Source organism: Myxine glutinosa, chromosome 5 (genome assembly GCF_964187855.1).
Source record: "Myxine glutinosa chromosome 5, kmMyxGlut1.1, whole genome shotgun sequence".
Lineage (NCBI taxonomy): Eukaryota > Metazoa > Chordata > Myxini > Myxiniformes > Myxinidae > Myxine > Myxine glutinosa.
In genome coordinates, this window is record NC_136265.1 from 175355477 (window position 1) to 175370476 (window position 15000).

Sequence of the window (15000 nt, forward strand, 5' to 3'; positions counted from 1 at the left end):
GTGCCTTCCCTCTTCAATTCACAAGCAAATACGATTCGACTACAAACTGCAGTCATCGTGCTTCAAAGGTAGGGTGATGCATCGAAAACAGGACGAAGCAATCTATCAGGGTCGATTCAGTCAGCCATTTGTCCGATCTGCTTGCACTTGTTTGGAAGCACATACAATGACGATGCATGCTATGAAGAAAATTAGGCCTAAGGGTTGATTGCTAATGGCAATGCAAGTCTGATGAGCAATGTTCAAAAAGTTGAAAGAAATACTCACAATACTCTAAGAAATGTATATTCTTATTTTCCCATATTACAAATGTACATATAATTAGTTTTTAAATATATATATTGTTACGGATATGGCTTAGTGGTAATTGGGTTTAGGGTTATCCCATAGTACATGTGCAGCAAAAGCATATGTCACAAGAATGGCACTCAGTAGAGAGCATTTTGTATCCCACTAATAGGCCGGATCTGGATTCAGGCCTGAACCAAAATCTAATCTGCTTGTTTTTGTCACCGGACCAACTCATCCACCTAGTTTATTCATAATTCGTCCATAACCTTTTTGAATATCATGTTATATATCGCTTTTCACCCGATCTCTCAATGGTGAAGAATCACTTTAAAATTAAATAATTATTGTAGCCGAATCCATATTCAGATCTTCACCAAAATCGAATAGATTCGTCCTTTTCACAGACACAACCGGTCCACCAAGTTTCGTCCAAATCCGTCCACATAGTGTCCTTGTGTTTTATACTTCTCCCTCCACCCCCCGCCCCCCCCTTCCCACGCCTCCTCCCCCCAAGCCCTCTCCCTTCCACACATCTCCCTGCTCTCAAATGTTGTGTTTGTGTGCTTCACCTTCTCTCCCCATCTTGTTTTCCGCTCCCTCTTTTTGTGTGTTTTGTTTGTCTGGTTGATTTGTTTGTGAAGTAAATGTTAGCTCTTTCACGAGCCTCGATTCAGTATACAAAAAAAAAAAAAAAAAAAAAAACTTTTTGAGATATCCTGCTATGTATCATTTTGGCCATATCACTCAATGGTGAAGAATCACTTTTAAAATTCTACCAGCTGGATCCAGATCCGGATATTCACCAAAATCGAATCGATTCTTCCTCGTCACACGCACAACCTGTCCAACAAGTTTCGTCCAAATCCATCCATAACCTTTTTGAATATCATGTTATATATCGCTTTTCACCCGATCTCTCAATGGTGAAGAATCACTTTAAAATTAAATAATTATTGTAGCCGAATCCATATTCAGATCTTCACCAAAATCGAATAGATTCGTCCTTTTCACAGACACAACCGGTCCACCAAGTTTCGTCCAAATCCGTCCACATAGTGTCCTTGTGTTTTATACTTCTCCCTCCACCCCCCGCCCCCCCTTCCCACGCCTCCTCCCCCCAAGCCCTCTCCCTTCCACACATCTCCCTGCTCTCAAATGTTGTGTTTGTGTGCTTCCCCTTCTCTCCCCATCTTGTTTTCCGCTCCCTCTTTTTGTGTGTTTTGTTTGTCTGGTTGATTTGTTTGTGAAGTAAATGTTAGCTCTTTCACGAGCCTCGATTCAGTATACAAAAAAAAAAAAAAAAAAAAAAACTTTTTGAGATATCCTGCTATGTATCATTTTGGCCATATCACTCAATGGTGAAGAATCACTTTTAAAATTCTACCAGCTGGATCCAGATCCGGATATTCACCAAAATCGAATCGATTCTTCCTCGTCACACGCACAACCTGTCCAACAAGTTTCGTCCAAATCCATCCATAACCTTTTTGAGATATCCCGCAATGTATAGTTTTAGCCCTATCACTCAATTGTGAAGAATCACTTGAATATTACATGATTCTCATATCCGAATCCATATTCAGATCTTCACCAAAAATGAATCGATTCTTCCTTATCAGACACCTAACCTGTCCACAAAGTGTTCTCAAAATCCGTCCACAACTTTTTGAGATATCGTGCTATGTATCGTTTTTGGCCCGATCTCCCAATGGTGAAGAATCACTTAAATTTTTTAGTAGCCGGATCCGAATCCGGATCTTCACCAAAATCTAATCATTTTGTCCTTGTGACATACTCTACCTCCCCACCAAGTTTTGTCCAAATCCGTCCACAACTTTTTGAGATATCGTGCAATGTATAGTTTTAGCCATATCACTCATTTGTGAAGAATCACTTGAATATTAAATGATTGTCATATCCGAATCCATATTCAGATCTTCACCAAAGATGAATCGATTCTTCCTTGTCAGACACCCAACCTGTCCACCAAATTTTGTCCAAATCCGTCCACAACTTTTTGAGATATCGTGCTATGTATCGTTTTTGGCCCGATCTCCCAATGGTGAAGAATCACTTAATTTTAGTAGCCCGATCCGAATCCGGATCTTCACCAAAATCTAATCATTTCGTCCTTGTGACATACTCTACCTCCCCACCAAATTTTGTCCAAATCCGTCCACAACTTTTTGAGATATCGTGCTATGTATCGTTTTTGGCCTGATCTCCCAATGGTGAAGAATCACTTAAAATTTTTAGTAGCCCGATCCGAATCCGGATCTTCACCAAAATCTAATCATTTCGTCCTTGTGACATACTCTACCTCCCCACCTAATTTCGTCCGAATCCGTCCACAACTTTTTGAGATATCTTGTTCACGAACGGACAGACAAACAGACAGGGGTGAAAACATAACCTCCATCCACCTTTGGTGGCAGAGGTAATGATGTCATCGGTGCCTTCATTATGACGTCATAAATGGACAAGTAGAACGCTTGATCCGATCAGTATGAAATTTCTCTGGCTCCGCTGTTGTTAGAATATGTGCTTTTTTTATTAAATTGGTTCAGTTGTAGGAGTGTTGTTTTTTAGGGCTGGTATTCTGGTTCCATGCATGCGAGGAGCTTAAATTATATTCAAAAAAAAATTGACTGTTGAAAAAGGAAGATCAGGGTGGATGATGAGAGGGGGAGTATGTGAGTCTGGGAGGATTTTGGAGACGAGGACAAGATTGGAAGGAGATGTGAGCAAAGTGAGGGAATGAATGAGCCAGTTGGGTCGCTGCGATTCTTGCCTGCTTGTCCATTATATAGGTGGTATCGTCTAACTTGACTTTAATCCCAGACGATGTAGTTGATCAAAAACTATAATTTTTATTCAATCTCCGCAGGGGGCACTTTATCCCTGAGCATACCGTCCTTTGGATGAGGACGCAAGCAAGGTCGGTTTTCCCATTTGCATTTATGTTGTGGACATAAAGACCCCAAAGTCTGGTCCGTACCCAACACAAAAATGTGGATGTTACGATACTTAACATTAATGATAGGAAAGATAGGTAGAACCTTAGGAGGTAAGAAAGAGCACTTTTTTTTTCTTTTCTTTTTTTGTATACTGAATCGAGGCTCGTGAAAGAGCTAACATTTATTTCACAAACAAATCAACCAGACAAACAAAATATACAAAAAGAGGGAGCGGAAGACAAGATGGGGAGAGAAGGGGAAGCACACAACCACAACATTTGAGAGCAGGGAGACTGGCGTGATAGGTCAAAAATGGCTTCCTCCTGTGTTCATTGTGACAGAACATACAGACATAGATGCGCACAGACGTGGACACACACATACAAATACACACACATACATCGATACAGACAGACATACACACACAGACACATAGATAGATATGCACAGACAGACACAGAACATTACTACAAACAAACTGCAGTTGGAATCTGTCCGAGGCTCGGTGACGATCCTCAAAAGAGCCCTCGGAACAAAACTTTGAAACCAAGAAAACTTACCAAGCTGGTCCATGAATCATGATTCCTGTCCTGATGTACAGTGGGCGTGGCATCGGTGGCGACAGCCAGTCAGCCAATGGCCTTCAACCATTGATGCTCCTCGTGGGTAATTGCATTGATTGGAAGTATCTGAAGGTGCAACTAAGACAGTGGGATGAGGAGCATCAGTGGGAGTGGATGAAAGTTTTGAGGGAATTGTGTAGAGCGGAATGGGAGTCGGGGGTGCTGGGTAAATAGATCAAAGGGAATAGGTAGGTTTGCAGGTGTTAACTGCAATGGTGTACACTGCATATGCACTATCATTTTACTATATCGACCCTGCGTCCGCGAAGCGAAAAGCAGGGTTAAGCAGTTGGGTACGTCTGTACGGACGTACGTACATGTCTGCATTTTCAAAATTCATTTTATCTGCAATTGTTGGTCCGATTGACACATAATTTTCACCATTGGAGCGCCTCCTCCTGTGGAATATTTTAAAATGATAATTATGACGTCATAGGTCACGTGGTACACTCACTATCTTGGAAAAACCGAAAAACATTGCACCTCTATATCTCCGACCGATCTATGGAAAAAATTGAAACGTGGCTCATTGTAAAGAACTCCGCATGGGGAATGTGTTGTTAATGATGACGACATTGGTGCCTTAGTTATGACGTCATAATTCCACAAGTACAACACTTCATTTGATCAGTTTGAAATTTCTTGAGCGTGATCTACACAACAATTATATTAGAAAATGGAAACTTATGATGTAATTGGACACAACCTGTCCATATGGTCTGGCAGCCATATTGAATCAAAGAAGAAAAAAAAAACAGAAAAGTTGCCTCGCACCAAGTTGACTGTGCAGGGTAAGTATTCTATGAATACTATACTATCTAGTTATTCTTATTAGCTCACCTGGAACGAAGTTCCGGGGAGCTTATGCGATGGCGCGTCGTCCGTCCGTCCGTCCGTCCGTCCGTCCGTCCGTAAACACTTGCAGCCTCTTCTCCGAAACCGCTGATCGGATTGTGACTAAACTTGGTACAAATGATATTTGTTGTGTTGTGACTAAAGCTTGTTCACGGCATTAAAGACATCGAGGTTTAAGGGGGTTTACCGGGGGTCAAAGTTGATCCACGTTTCACCCCCCCCCCCCCCCCCCCCAAATATATATTTGCTTTCTTCTCTGAAACTACACACACTATTTCGATGAAATTGACCACAACCTTCACCACCCGTGATGTACCAAAGTTTGTTCATAGCATTAAAAAAAATCTGCCCCTTTGGGTGTCTATGGGGGATGGTTAAAGGGGGTCCAGGTTTTGACCACCCAAAATAGATATTTGCTTTCTTCTCTGAAACTACACACACTATTTCGATGAAACTTGACCACGACCTTCATCAACTGTGATGTACCAACATTTGTTCACGGCATTAACAAAAATCTGCCCCATTGGGAATCTACGGGGGAGGGGGTGCCCCCCAAAATAGGTATTTGCTTTCTTCTCAGAAACTACAAATGCAATTCTGATGAAACTTCACCACAACCTTAATCACCCATGTTGTACCAAAGTTTGTTCCTGTCATTTACGAAATCGGGGTCTAAGGTGGTCCATGGTGGCGCTTGCACCCCAAATTAGGTATTTGCTTTTTTCTCAGAACTACACTCGCGATTTTGATGAAACTTCACCGCAACGTTCATCATCCGTGATGTACCAATGTTTGTTCAAGGCATTGGAAAAATTGGGGTCTGAGGAGGTACACTGGGTGGGAAGGGGGGTTGCCCCCCAAAATAAGTATTTTTTTTGTTTGTTTGTTTAAAGTCTTATGATTATGTTAGTATGATTCTACATGCTGCCCTGTCTTCCAGCAACCATTGAAATTGGTTTAAAATACCTTAAGTCAGTGTAGTATACTGTTTATTCTACCAGGTGAGCGCCAGGGGTGTTGCCCCTATGTTTAATGATGTATATTGTCCCCTAACTGTTTATTTGTTTGAAATCTCTGCTATGGATCATAGATGAAAATAATTCCCCTTTGCACTCATTTATTCTTGTAATTACTTCCGACACCGAAGGTTGATGGAGGTTATGTTTTCACCCCTGTCTGTTTGTCTGCCTGTCTGTGAACAGGATATCTCAAAACATTGTAGATGGATTCGGATGAAATTTGGTGGAGAGGTTGGGTATCTGACAAGGATGAAATGATTAGATTTTGGTGAAGATCCGGATCCGCATCTGGATCTGAGAATTTTAAAAGTGATTCTTCACCATTGAGAGATGGGGCCACAAACGATATATAGAAGGATATCTCAAAAAGTTTTGGCCGGATTTGGATGAAACTTGGTGTATGAGTTGCATAAGTGATAAGAACGAGGCGATTAGATTTTGGTTCTGGTCCGAATCCACAACCGACGTATCAGTGCGATACAAAACGTAAACTGTTCAGCCTGGTGGAGGTGTGCTATTTACCGAGTGCCGTTCTAGTTATTGCGTCATCAAAGTGTAAATGTCTGTGCAATTCGGTAGAAAAACGCACACTCGTTCATGTCTTTAACCGTCGTTATAGGTGAGTGCGGTATTGCACTTAATTCCTCCTTGTGTATCACCAAGCAAGCCTTCCAGTTGATGGTTCGCTCCTAAGTGGTGAGTCATCAACTTAAGCCTTGTTTGTTTGTGTTTTCATGAAGATTTGTGACATTTCTTGTTTGTTTGTTTTTCACCCGAAGCTAAACCTGAGGATGTTGTGCTTTGCAGGTACAAGGTAGATCTGACCCCCTTCCCCGTGATATGTCGCGTGGTGCGGAACCTCGAGGAGCTGGACGCTTTCAAGGCTTCGCATTGGGCCTGCCAGCCCGACACACCCGCCGAGTTGCGCCAGACATGAGTGCCACCCCCACCCAGGTCTGCACAACCCGTTAATGTGGAATCTCAAGCTCTTATCACAATATGCTCCCCACGTGTAGCCTCGGCGTAATGCAAATGCGAGTCTGTTGATCCTGCAATTAACATAGAATAAAACCCATTGGAATAATGATTCATGCACGTTTTGTGTCGGAATCGTTTGTGCGCAAAGACCGTGGGGTCCTCCATGATGGGTTCTCCAGATGAGACGATTGTGGAGGTAAATGGTGCAAAATGAACATTTAATCGCACGTCAATAATCCGCATTTACAACACAACTGCTCGCACAATCGTCTCGAAAAACCTTCTTTTTTTTAAACCATCCTCTGAAACGCGCTACGATATAAGGTTATAAACAATACTATATCATTATGTACAATGTGCGGTTAGGAAAACGTTCTCGGTTCGAGACGATCCTGCTGCAATGTCCGAGTCCATGGAAAGTTCGATTCGCTACACCATGGCCGCGCTGTTCTGGGCGCAGCCACACTTTTGCACGACCATGTTGGGAAACTCTGCCACCTCGATCTCCGCGTAGTCGCCCTTCTTAACCAGGTACATCATGGGAAGGGGCGAGCTCTCCACCACGGCGCACGCGCGCTGTCCTCGCGCGTGGGAGTCTCTCGGAGGCCTCTTGCACTCGCCCGCGCACTCGTACGCGTGGTACCCCGCGGGCTCGATCACCCAGTACTGGGTCCAGCTGAGCTCCCGGAAGTTGATGTAGTTGTCCCGGCGGCAGCACCGGTGGTCCTTCCCGACGGGCTCGGCCTGGTTGCAGTCTTCACGGGCACTGTGGGAGGCGATGTGAAGAATATTGTGAGTTCGTTGCTGCAACTATCATCAAATTTGTTAGAGGCCCTCAAGTATAACGAGGGAGAGTAGGAAATCTGATCTCATTGACATTTATAACAATGACAATACGATTTCCCTTTATACAAGGAACTTCGGCTCAGGAGGAGGTCATTAGACCCATTAAAACCTGTGCTATGATTGCCAACCTATGGTTTTTGTCTGTGCTCTATCCTCGAAATGCTTAGCATCAAGCAAGGAAGCAGCATGTACCATTTTTATAAACTCTTTGGTATTTAGAGTCCAGGTTTCGAACCTCCTCGACACGAAGAGGACACTCTAAGCATTACACCACCGAGTCTGGTCAATCCCTTCACATGATCTTTTACAACTACATTGAAATTTCATTAAACTGAGAAGGTCCACAGGGTGTGACCACAAATGGAGAATACGACCATATTAAAGTGAGAAGGCCCATAGGGTGTGACCACAAATGGAGAATACGACCATATTAAAGTGAGAAGGTCCACAGGGTGTGACCACAAATGGAGAATACGACCATATTAAAGTGAGAAGGCCCACAGGGTGTGACCACAAATGGAGAATACGACCATATTAAAGTGAGAAGGTCCACAGGGTGTGACCACAAATGGAGAATACGACCATATTAAAGTGAGAAGGTCCACAGGGTGTGACCACAAATGGAGAATACGACCATATTAAAGTGAGAAGGTCCACAGGGTGTGACCACAAATGGAGAATACGACCATATTAAAGTGAGAAGGTCCACAGGGTGTGACCACAAATGGAGAATACGACCATATTAAAGTGAGAAGGTCCACAGGGTGTGACCACAAATGGAGAATACGACCATATTAAAGTGAGAAGGTCCACAGGGTGTGACCACAAATGGAGAATACGACCATATTAAAGTGAGAAGGTCCACAGGGTGTGACCACAAATGGAGAATACGACCATATTAAAGTGAGAAGGTCCACAGGGTGTGACCACAAATGGAGAATACGACCATATGGTTTTGCGTAGTCACCAGCAGTGGCCACAAAGCAGTTTGACGTTTAATAAGACTCGTTATGGACCCGCAGGTGTGGCAATGAAGATAGGTGGTCAGAACTTTTGCAGTGTCGTTTGGGTCATCTCAAAGTTGTCACCCAACAAAATCATAGACTGCCATCGACATGCTCTACAATGCACTCCAGCCAGCGGTCTTGCCCCTGCACAGAAGCCTTCCCCTCGGAGCGTCCCATCTCTCCCTGGCACAGTGGATGTGACCATGTTCATCTCTTCGGAATTGATCGATTAGTCGTGCTTTCATGTTGAAGCAAAAATCTCAAGGTCTATTTTCATTTTATGGAACAAGTGGAATTCACATGGACTTTAATCCAGGGACTTCGGTGGTTGAGGCAAAGCTTCCCACTCCCATGACTCGGACACATGAATACCACAGGGTATTGACATCGCGTGCCTGTGGGGGCGCAACATTGTCATGGAGGAAGAGGTGGCCGTTCAGAGGAAGTTGTGACTGTGCAAAGCCATATGGTAGTAGCTCGTGGTCATTCGTGGTCACACCCTGTGGACATTCCCAATTTATTGAAATCACGATGTGGTTATGAAAGATAACGTGAAGGCACTTTTTTTGAAATACCGACTTCTTTCCTGTAAGTCCGAGCAGCGTCCATGTGTTTTTTTTTTAATGACGTCATCGTCAACAGCACCAATTCCCCATATGGAGTTCTTAACAATGAGCCATGTTTGAATTTTTTCCATGCAGCGGTTTTGGAGATATAGAGGTGCAACATTTTTCGGTTTTTCCAAGATGGCGCCTGTATCACATTACCTATGACGTCATGATTATCATTTAAAAATTCCACAGGAGGAGGTGCTCCTATGGTGAAAATTTTGTGTCCATCGGACTAACAATTGCAGAGGAATTTTTGTTTTATTCATACTGATCAGATCAAGCGTTGTACTTGTCGAATCATGACGTCATAATTAAGGCACCGATGACATCACCATCAACATATCTTATTCCCCATGGTGAGTACTTGACAATGAGCCATGTTTCAAATTTTTCCAGAGTGGTTTTGGAGATATAGAGGTGCAACATTTTTCGGTTTTTCCAAGATGGCGCCTGTATCACATTACCTATGACGTCATGATTATCATTTAAAAATTCCACAGGAGGAGGTGCTCCTATGGTGAAAATTTTGTGCCCATCAGACCAACAGTTGCTGAGAATTGTTTTTCACAATGATTGGATAAGTGTTGTACTTGTCGAATTATGACGTCATAACGAAGGCACCGATGACATTAGCATTACCATATCTTATACCCCAAGGGGAGTACTTGACAATGAGCCATGTTTCAATTTTTTCCATGGAGCGGTTTCGGAGATATAGAGATGCAACTTTTTTCGATTTCTTCCAAGATGGCGCCTGTACCACGTGACCTATGACAATTATCATTTAAAAATTCCACAGGAGCTGCACATATTCTGAAAAGTTTGTGTCCATCGGACTAACAATTGCAGAGGAATTTTTGTTTTATTCATACTGATCAGATCAAGCGTTGTACTTGTCGAATCATGACGTCATAATTAAGGCACCGATGACATCACCATCAACATATCTTATTCCCCATGGTGAGTACTTGACAATGAGCCATGTTTCAAATTTTTCCATTGAGTGGTTTGGGAGATATAGAGGTGTAACGTTTTTACAAGATGGCGTCCATACCACGTGACCTATGACGTCATAATTATGAATAGAAAAATAATACAGGCGGAGGCGCTTCTATGGTAAAATTTCGTGTCAATCGGACCAACGGTTGCAGAGAAAATGTTTTTTTTTTTAATGCAGACACGTTCGTAGCTGAATGCTTAGCCCCACTTTTCGCTTCGCGAGCGCAGGGTAATAATGGTCCCCGCAGCATTGTGCTGCATACAAAAGAAGAAGAGGAATTATGACGTGCACGTTCTTGAAGCAAGAGTTCATTAATGACAGCGACATTATCCTCGCATTGTTCGATGGAAGGCCTGCCTCAATGCTGTCTTGCATTACGGACAATCAATTTCATGTACATTTTCTTCTGCAGCGCCATGAACTTCGCAAGAGCTGGCGCTTTGTGTGACGGTCGCATCGTCGGTGTCAGGAGATGCGATTATTTGCAATCCTCAAAAAAACAACAACAAAAGGACACATAAAACATATAATAAGGGGAGCGGTAGACAAGTTGGGGGGAGAGAGGGAAGCACACAAACAACATTTGAGAACAGGGACATCGGGAGAACTGTGGGAGGGAGAGGGCTTGGGGGGGAGGAGGCGTGGGAAAGGGGGAGGGGGTGTGGATTCGGACGAAATTTGGTGGAGAGGTAGCGTATGTGACAAGGACGATTCAATTAGAATTTGGTGAAGATCTGAATATGGATTCGGATATGAGAATTATTTAATGTTTTACGTGATTCTTCACCATTGAGAGATAAGGGCCAAAAGCGATACATAGCAGGATATCTCAAAAAGTTATGGGTGGATTTGGACGAAACTTGGTGGAGAGGTTGTGTGTCTGACAAGGAAGAATCGATTCAATTTTGGTGAAGATCCGGCTAGTTGAATTTTTTAAGTGATTCTTCACCATTGAGTGATATGGCCAACCAGGTGGAGGTTTGCTCCCTACTGAGCGCTGTTCTAGTTTTGAAAGAAACCACACGATAACTTTTCATTTGCGCAGAAGACGGCCGCCTTTATAACGTCCCTGCCTGTGCCTCCTAATGTCAATGCACTCTTTTTGCATCAAAGTTTCTCCAAGTTTAAAGAACGTACCCGTACTCTGCCAGGTCAATGCTGTATATGATGATCTCTGGCTTTTCGACGGAGCTCTTGCTGCGATCTTGGGTCGTGAAACGAACCAAACGGGCCATGTCCGCAGCTCGCTTCCCCGGCCGCTCGGCCTCGATCCACACTTCCAGCTGCATCGGGCCGCCACGTGTCCTCATCCATAGGTGCACAGCGTCGGTGACGTCGAAACTCTTCCAGCCCGAGTTTTCGACGGGGATCAAACTGCAGTGAAAAATATTTGAAAATGCATGATCAGCATATCTATACTATGAGAGAGCTGTTTGACTGTGTGTGTGTGTGTGTGTGTGCTTATATATATACTGTATATATATATATATATATATATATATATATATATATATATATATATATAATATATGTGTGTGTGTGTGTGTGTGTGTGTGTGTGTGTGTGTGTGTGTGTGTGTGTGTGTGTGTGTGTGTGTGTGTGTGTGTGTGTGTGTGTGTGTGTATATGTGTGTATATATATATATGTGTATATGTGTATATATATATATATATATATATATATATATATGTGTATTGTGTGTATATATATATATATATATATATATATGTGTGTATTGTGTATATATATATATATATATATGTGTGTGTCGCCATTTTTGTCAGATGTCTGAACGGATTTTTGTCAAAGTTTCATCGGTTCATCAATGAGAGGCAGGAAGTGTTTTCGGGGAATATTTTTTTTGAAATGATTAATTAATTAATTTATTTTTGAGAATTTGGAAAAAAAAAGTTAGATTTTTTGGGGACCCTTTTCTTTTAATCGCGCTGTCGTGGGTGTGTAGGGACCCCGTTCCTTAGTCGGTGAAGGGAAGTGTTTTAGGCCCCCACAAAAATAGACCGGGCAACACTGGGTACCCCTGCTAGTATATTACACAATAAACTAGTAAAAAGCCGATCAAATATGACGGACGGGCTGGAACAGGTCATTCAACGGTGCAGCCTCGTGAGCGTGCCAAAGTCTGAAGCTTCGACCGAGCGTCAGGTGTGCTTATATTTTCTTTATTTATTAGACATACGGATGTAAATGAACACTTCTTTTACTCTGTGCGTGTTGCACATCACGTGCAGAAAATGTTACCAACCGTTGCGTTGAATTTTATTGTTATTTTAAAAAAAACGCTTTTATACACCGCCGTTGAGGCTCATTTTGCAAGCCACCGTCTACATTTCCAATGGAAGAAACGTAATTACACTTTTATGGAGAATGTTTTTTGAGTTTGTTTTATCCTCAAAAATAGACCACAGTAAACACGCGTTCGTGTTAAAAGATTGACACTTAAAAGGTAACCTTATGAAGGGGGACAGACAAACGCACAAACTGACGTTACATGGTCTTACCGCGAGTCCACGATGGAGGTTCGGTTCCTTCCATTCGGTAGGGCTTCTACCCACAGGATGCTGACCCGCGCGTTGTGTCGGGAGCGGCTGTGGAACCGCGTCCCCGAACCGCCTGCCCAGAGCGGAGCGGCTTTGAACAGACGCAGTTCGGCCAAGGTGACCTCGCTGTTGTCTGCAATTCGGCCTTTCATCTCGAACAGGAGCCGCTGTCTGGTCGGGTCCGAGTACAGAACGTCTCCTGTGATATCTGTACGCACACAGAGAAGACCCATTACCGACCGAAGCACGTATATAGCGACCATAGTCCGACGGGTCTTGGTGGGGTAGCTATATTAAATTGGACCCTTGGAACGTTGCTCGATCTCGTACCTACGTTACCGCTGAGACCTCGGAGGATTCCCACGAGGCTGGGGACGTCCCTGCGCGCGCGGCGGCGTTGTCCCTCGAGCAGCGCTCCGTACCGCGCCCGCACCCGCGCTGGTACTCGCACGTTCTGCAAGTCCCGCTTCTCGAGGTGCGGAGGTTCCGATAGCCCCAGGTGTCGCAGCATCGTCGTCTGCAGGTTCTCCATGGAGAAGGTGAGCGCCGTTTGCGCGCACAGGTGCACCATTATCGCCGCGGTTAACGCGACCTGCGGATGCATCTTGCGCACCATTGCCATTTGACTTTGATATACCCCGAGCAGATCGAGCTAGCTTTATATATCCCGCTTCGCCCCCGACCTTATATAGCTCGAGCCGGCACCTCGTGACGCAATGTGTTAATTCAGCTGGATCTTCAAAAGCGCGGGGAATCAGTCCCAATGAGCGCGCACGGCGACGCGCGCTCCGCTCTGTCCTTTACAGGGAGAAATGGAAGATGATCCGTTACAAAGCTTAACGTCAAATGTTTTCACCTCGAAATCGGAATTTATTGATTCTGGGTGATTTATTATAGAGGTCGGGGTGGGTTTTTTTTTTTGGTTTTTTTTAGGAGGATGGGCGAGTGGGCGGGGCGTCCCAGGCAGGTCGCGGTACAGACCATCGGGCGGGGCTTATCGATCGCAGGATGATTAGACGGATTTGCAAATGGGTGTCGTGGGATATGTAAACGCGAAGGGTCGCACAGGCTCGGGAATTGCTGCGGCAATGTGTATTGGCGCTGCGTGCGCGCCTGGCCTGGCCAAACAGTCCGTCTGGGTCTCGGCACCGACCCTGTCTGGTTCGCCCAACTCCAGGCTGCCACCGGGGTTTCCCCGCCATCGCGTGCCAGTGAGCGAACAGTCCGTCCCAATTCAGCTTGACCAATTGAAATTAAACAATCAAAATTGAAATTTAATAATTAACAATTAAATTATTATGACATTCAATTATTTAAATCATTCTTAAATAAAATATTTAATTATTAAATATTAAATTTAATAATTTCATGAAATCAAATTAAGCATCCATCCGAAACTCATCGTTTGCCAAAATCGATGTCCATTAAACAATGCGAGCAGGAGAGGATATACCAAACCTGGACAGGGTACACCAAACTTGGACAAACATGGTACATCAAACTCGTACAGGGTGCACCAAACTTGGACAAACATGGTCCACCAAACTTGTACATGGTACAACAAACTTGGACAAACATGGTACATCAAACTTGTACAGGATACAACAAACTTGGACGTGGTACACCAAACTTGGATAGGGTGCACCAAACTTGGACAAACATGGTACACCAAACTTGGACAAGGTACACCAAACTTGGACAGGGTACACCAAACTTGGACAGGGTACACCAAACTTGGACATGGTACTGTTGGTACACCAAACTTGGACAAACATGGTACACCAAACTTGGACAAGGTACACCAAACTTGGACAGGGTACACAAAATTGGACATGGTACTGTTGGTACACCAAACTTGGACAAACTTGGTACACCAAACTTGGACAAACATGGTACACCAAACTTGTACAGGGTACAACGAACTTGGACGTGGTACACCAAACTTGGATAGGGTGCACCAAACTTGGACAAACATGGTACACCAAACTTGGACAAAGTACACCAAACCTGGACAGGGTACACCAAACTTGGACAGGGTACACCAAACTTGGACATGGTGCTGTTGGTACACCAAACTTGGACAAACATGGTACACCAAACTTGGACAAACATGGTACACCAAACATGTACAGGGTACAACAAACTTGGACTTGGTACACCAAATTTGGGCAGGGTACACCAAACTTGGACAAAACATGGCACACCAAACTTGGACAAAGTACAACAAACTCGGACATGGTACTGTTGGTACACCA

The 15000-nt window shown here is 43.8% G+C and overlaps 2 protein-coding genes across 3 annotated transcripts in view; one reads left to right on the top strand and one right to left on the bottom strand.

Moving 5' to 3' along the window:
• GSTZ1 (glutathione S-transferase zeta 1) overlaps window positions 1–6832 on the top strand; it is a 63887-nt gene extending 57055 nt beyond the window's left edge. For both annotated transcript variants that reach the window (XM_068115493.2, XM_068115494.2), the window contains one exon: window positions 6553–6832. In XM_068115493.2, the coding sequence (XP_067971594.2) occupies window positions 6553–6682 (130 nt within the window). In that variant the 3' untranslated portion in view covers window positions 6683–6832. The remainder of the gene's footprint in view (window positions 1–6552) is intronic.
• A 90-nt stretch (window positions 6833–6922) lies between these two features.
• LOC137426701 (left-right determination factor 2-like) lies at window positions 6923–13610 on the bottom strand. Its single transcript, XM_068115492.2, has 4 exons — window positions 13076–13610; window positions 12707–12953; window positions 11325–11561; window positions 6923–7489 (listed from the first exon to the last, which is right to left on the bottom strand). Exons 1-4 carry the CDS (start codon window positions 13365–13367, stop codon window positions 7153–7155), a joined length of 1113 nt encoding a protein of 370 aa, XP_067971593.2. The 5' UTR covers window positions 13368–13610; the 3' UTR covers window positions 6923–7152.
• Between the last annotated feature and the right edge of the window lie 1390 nt (window positions 13611–15000).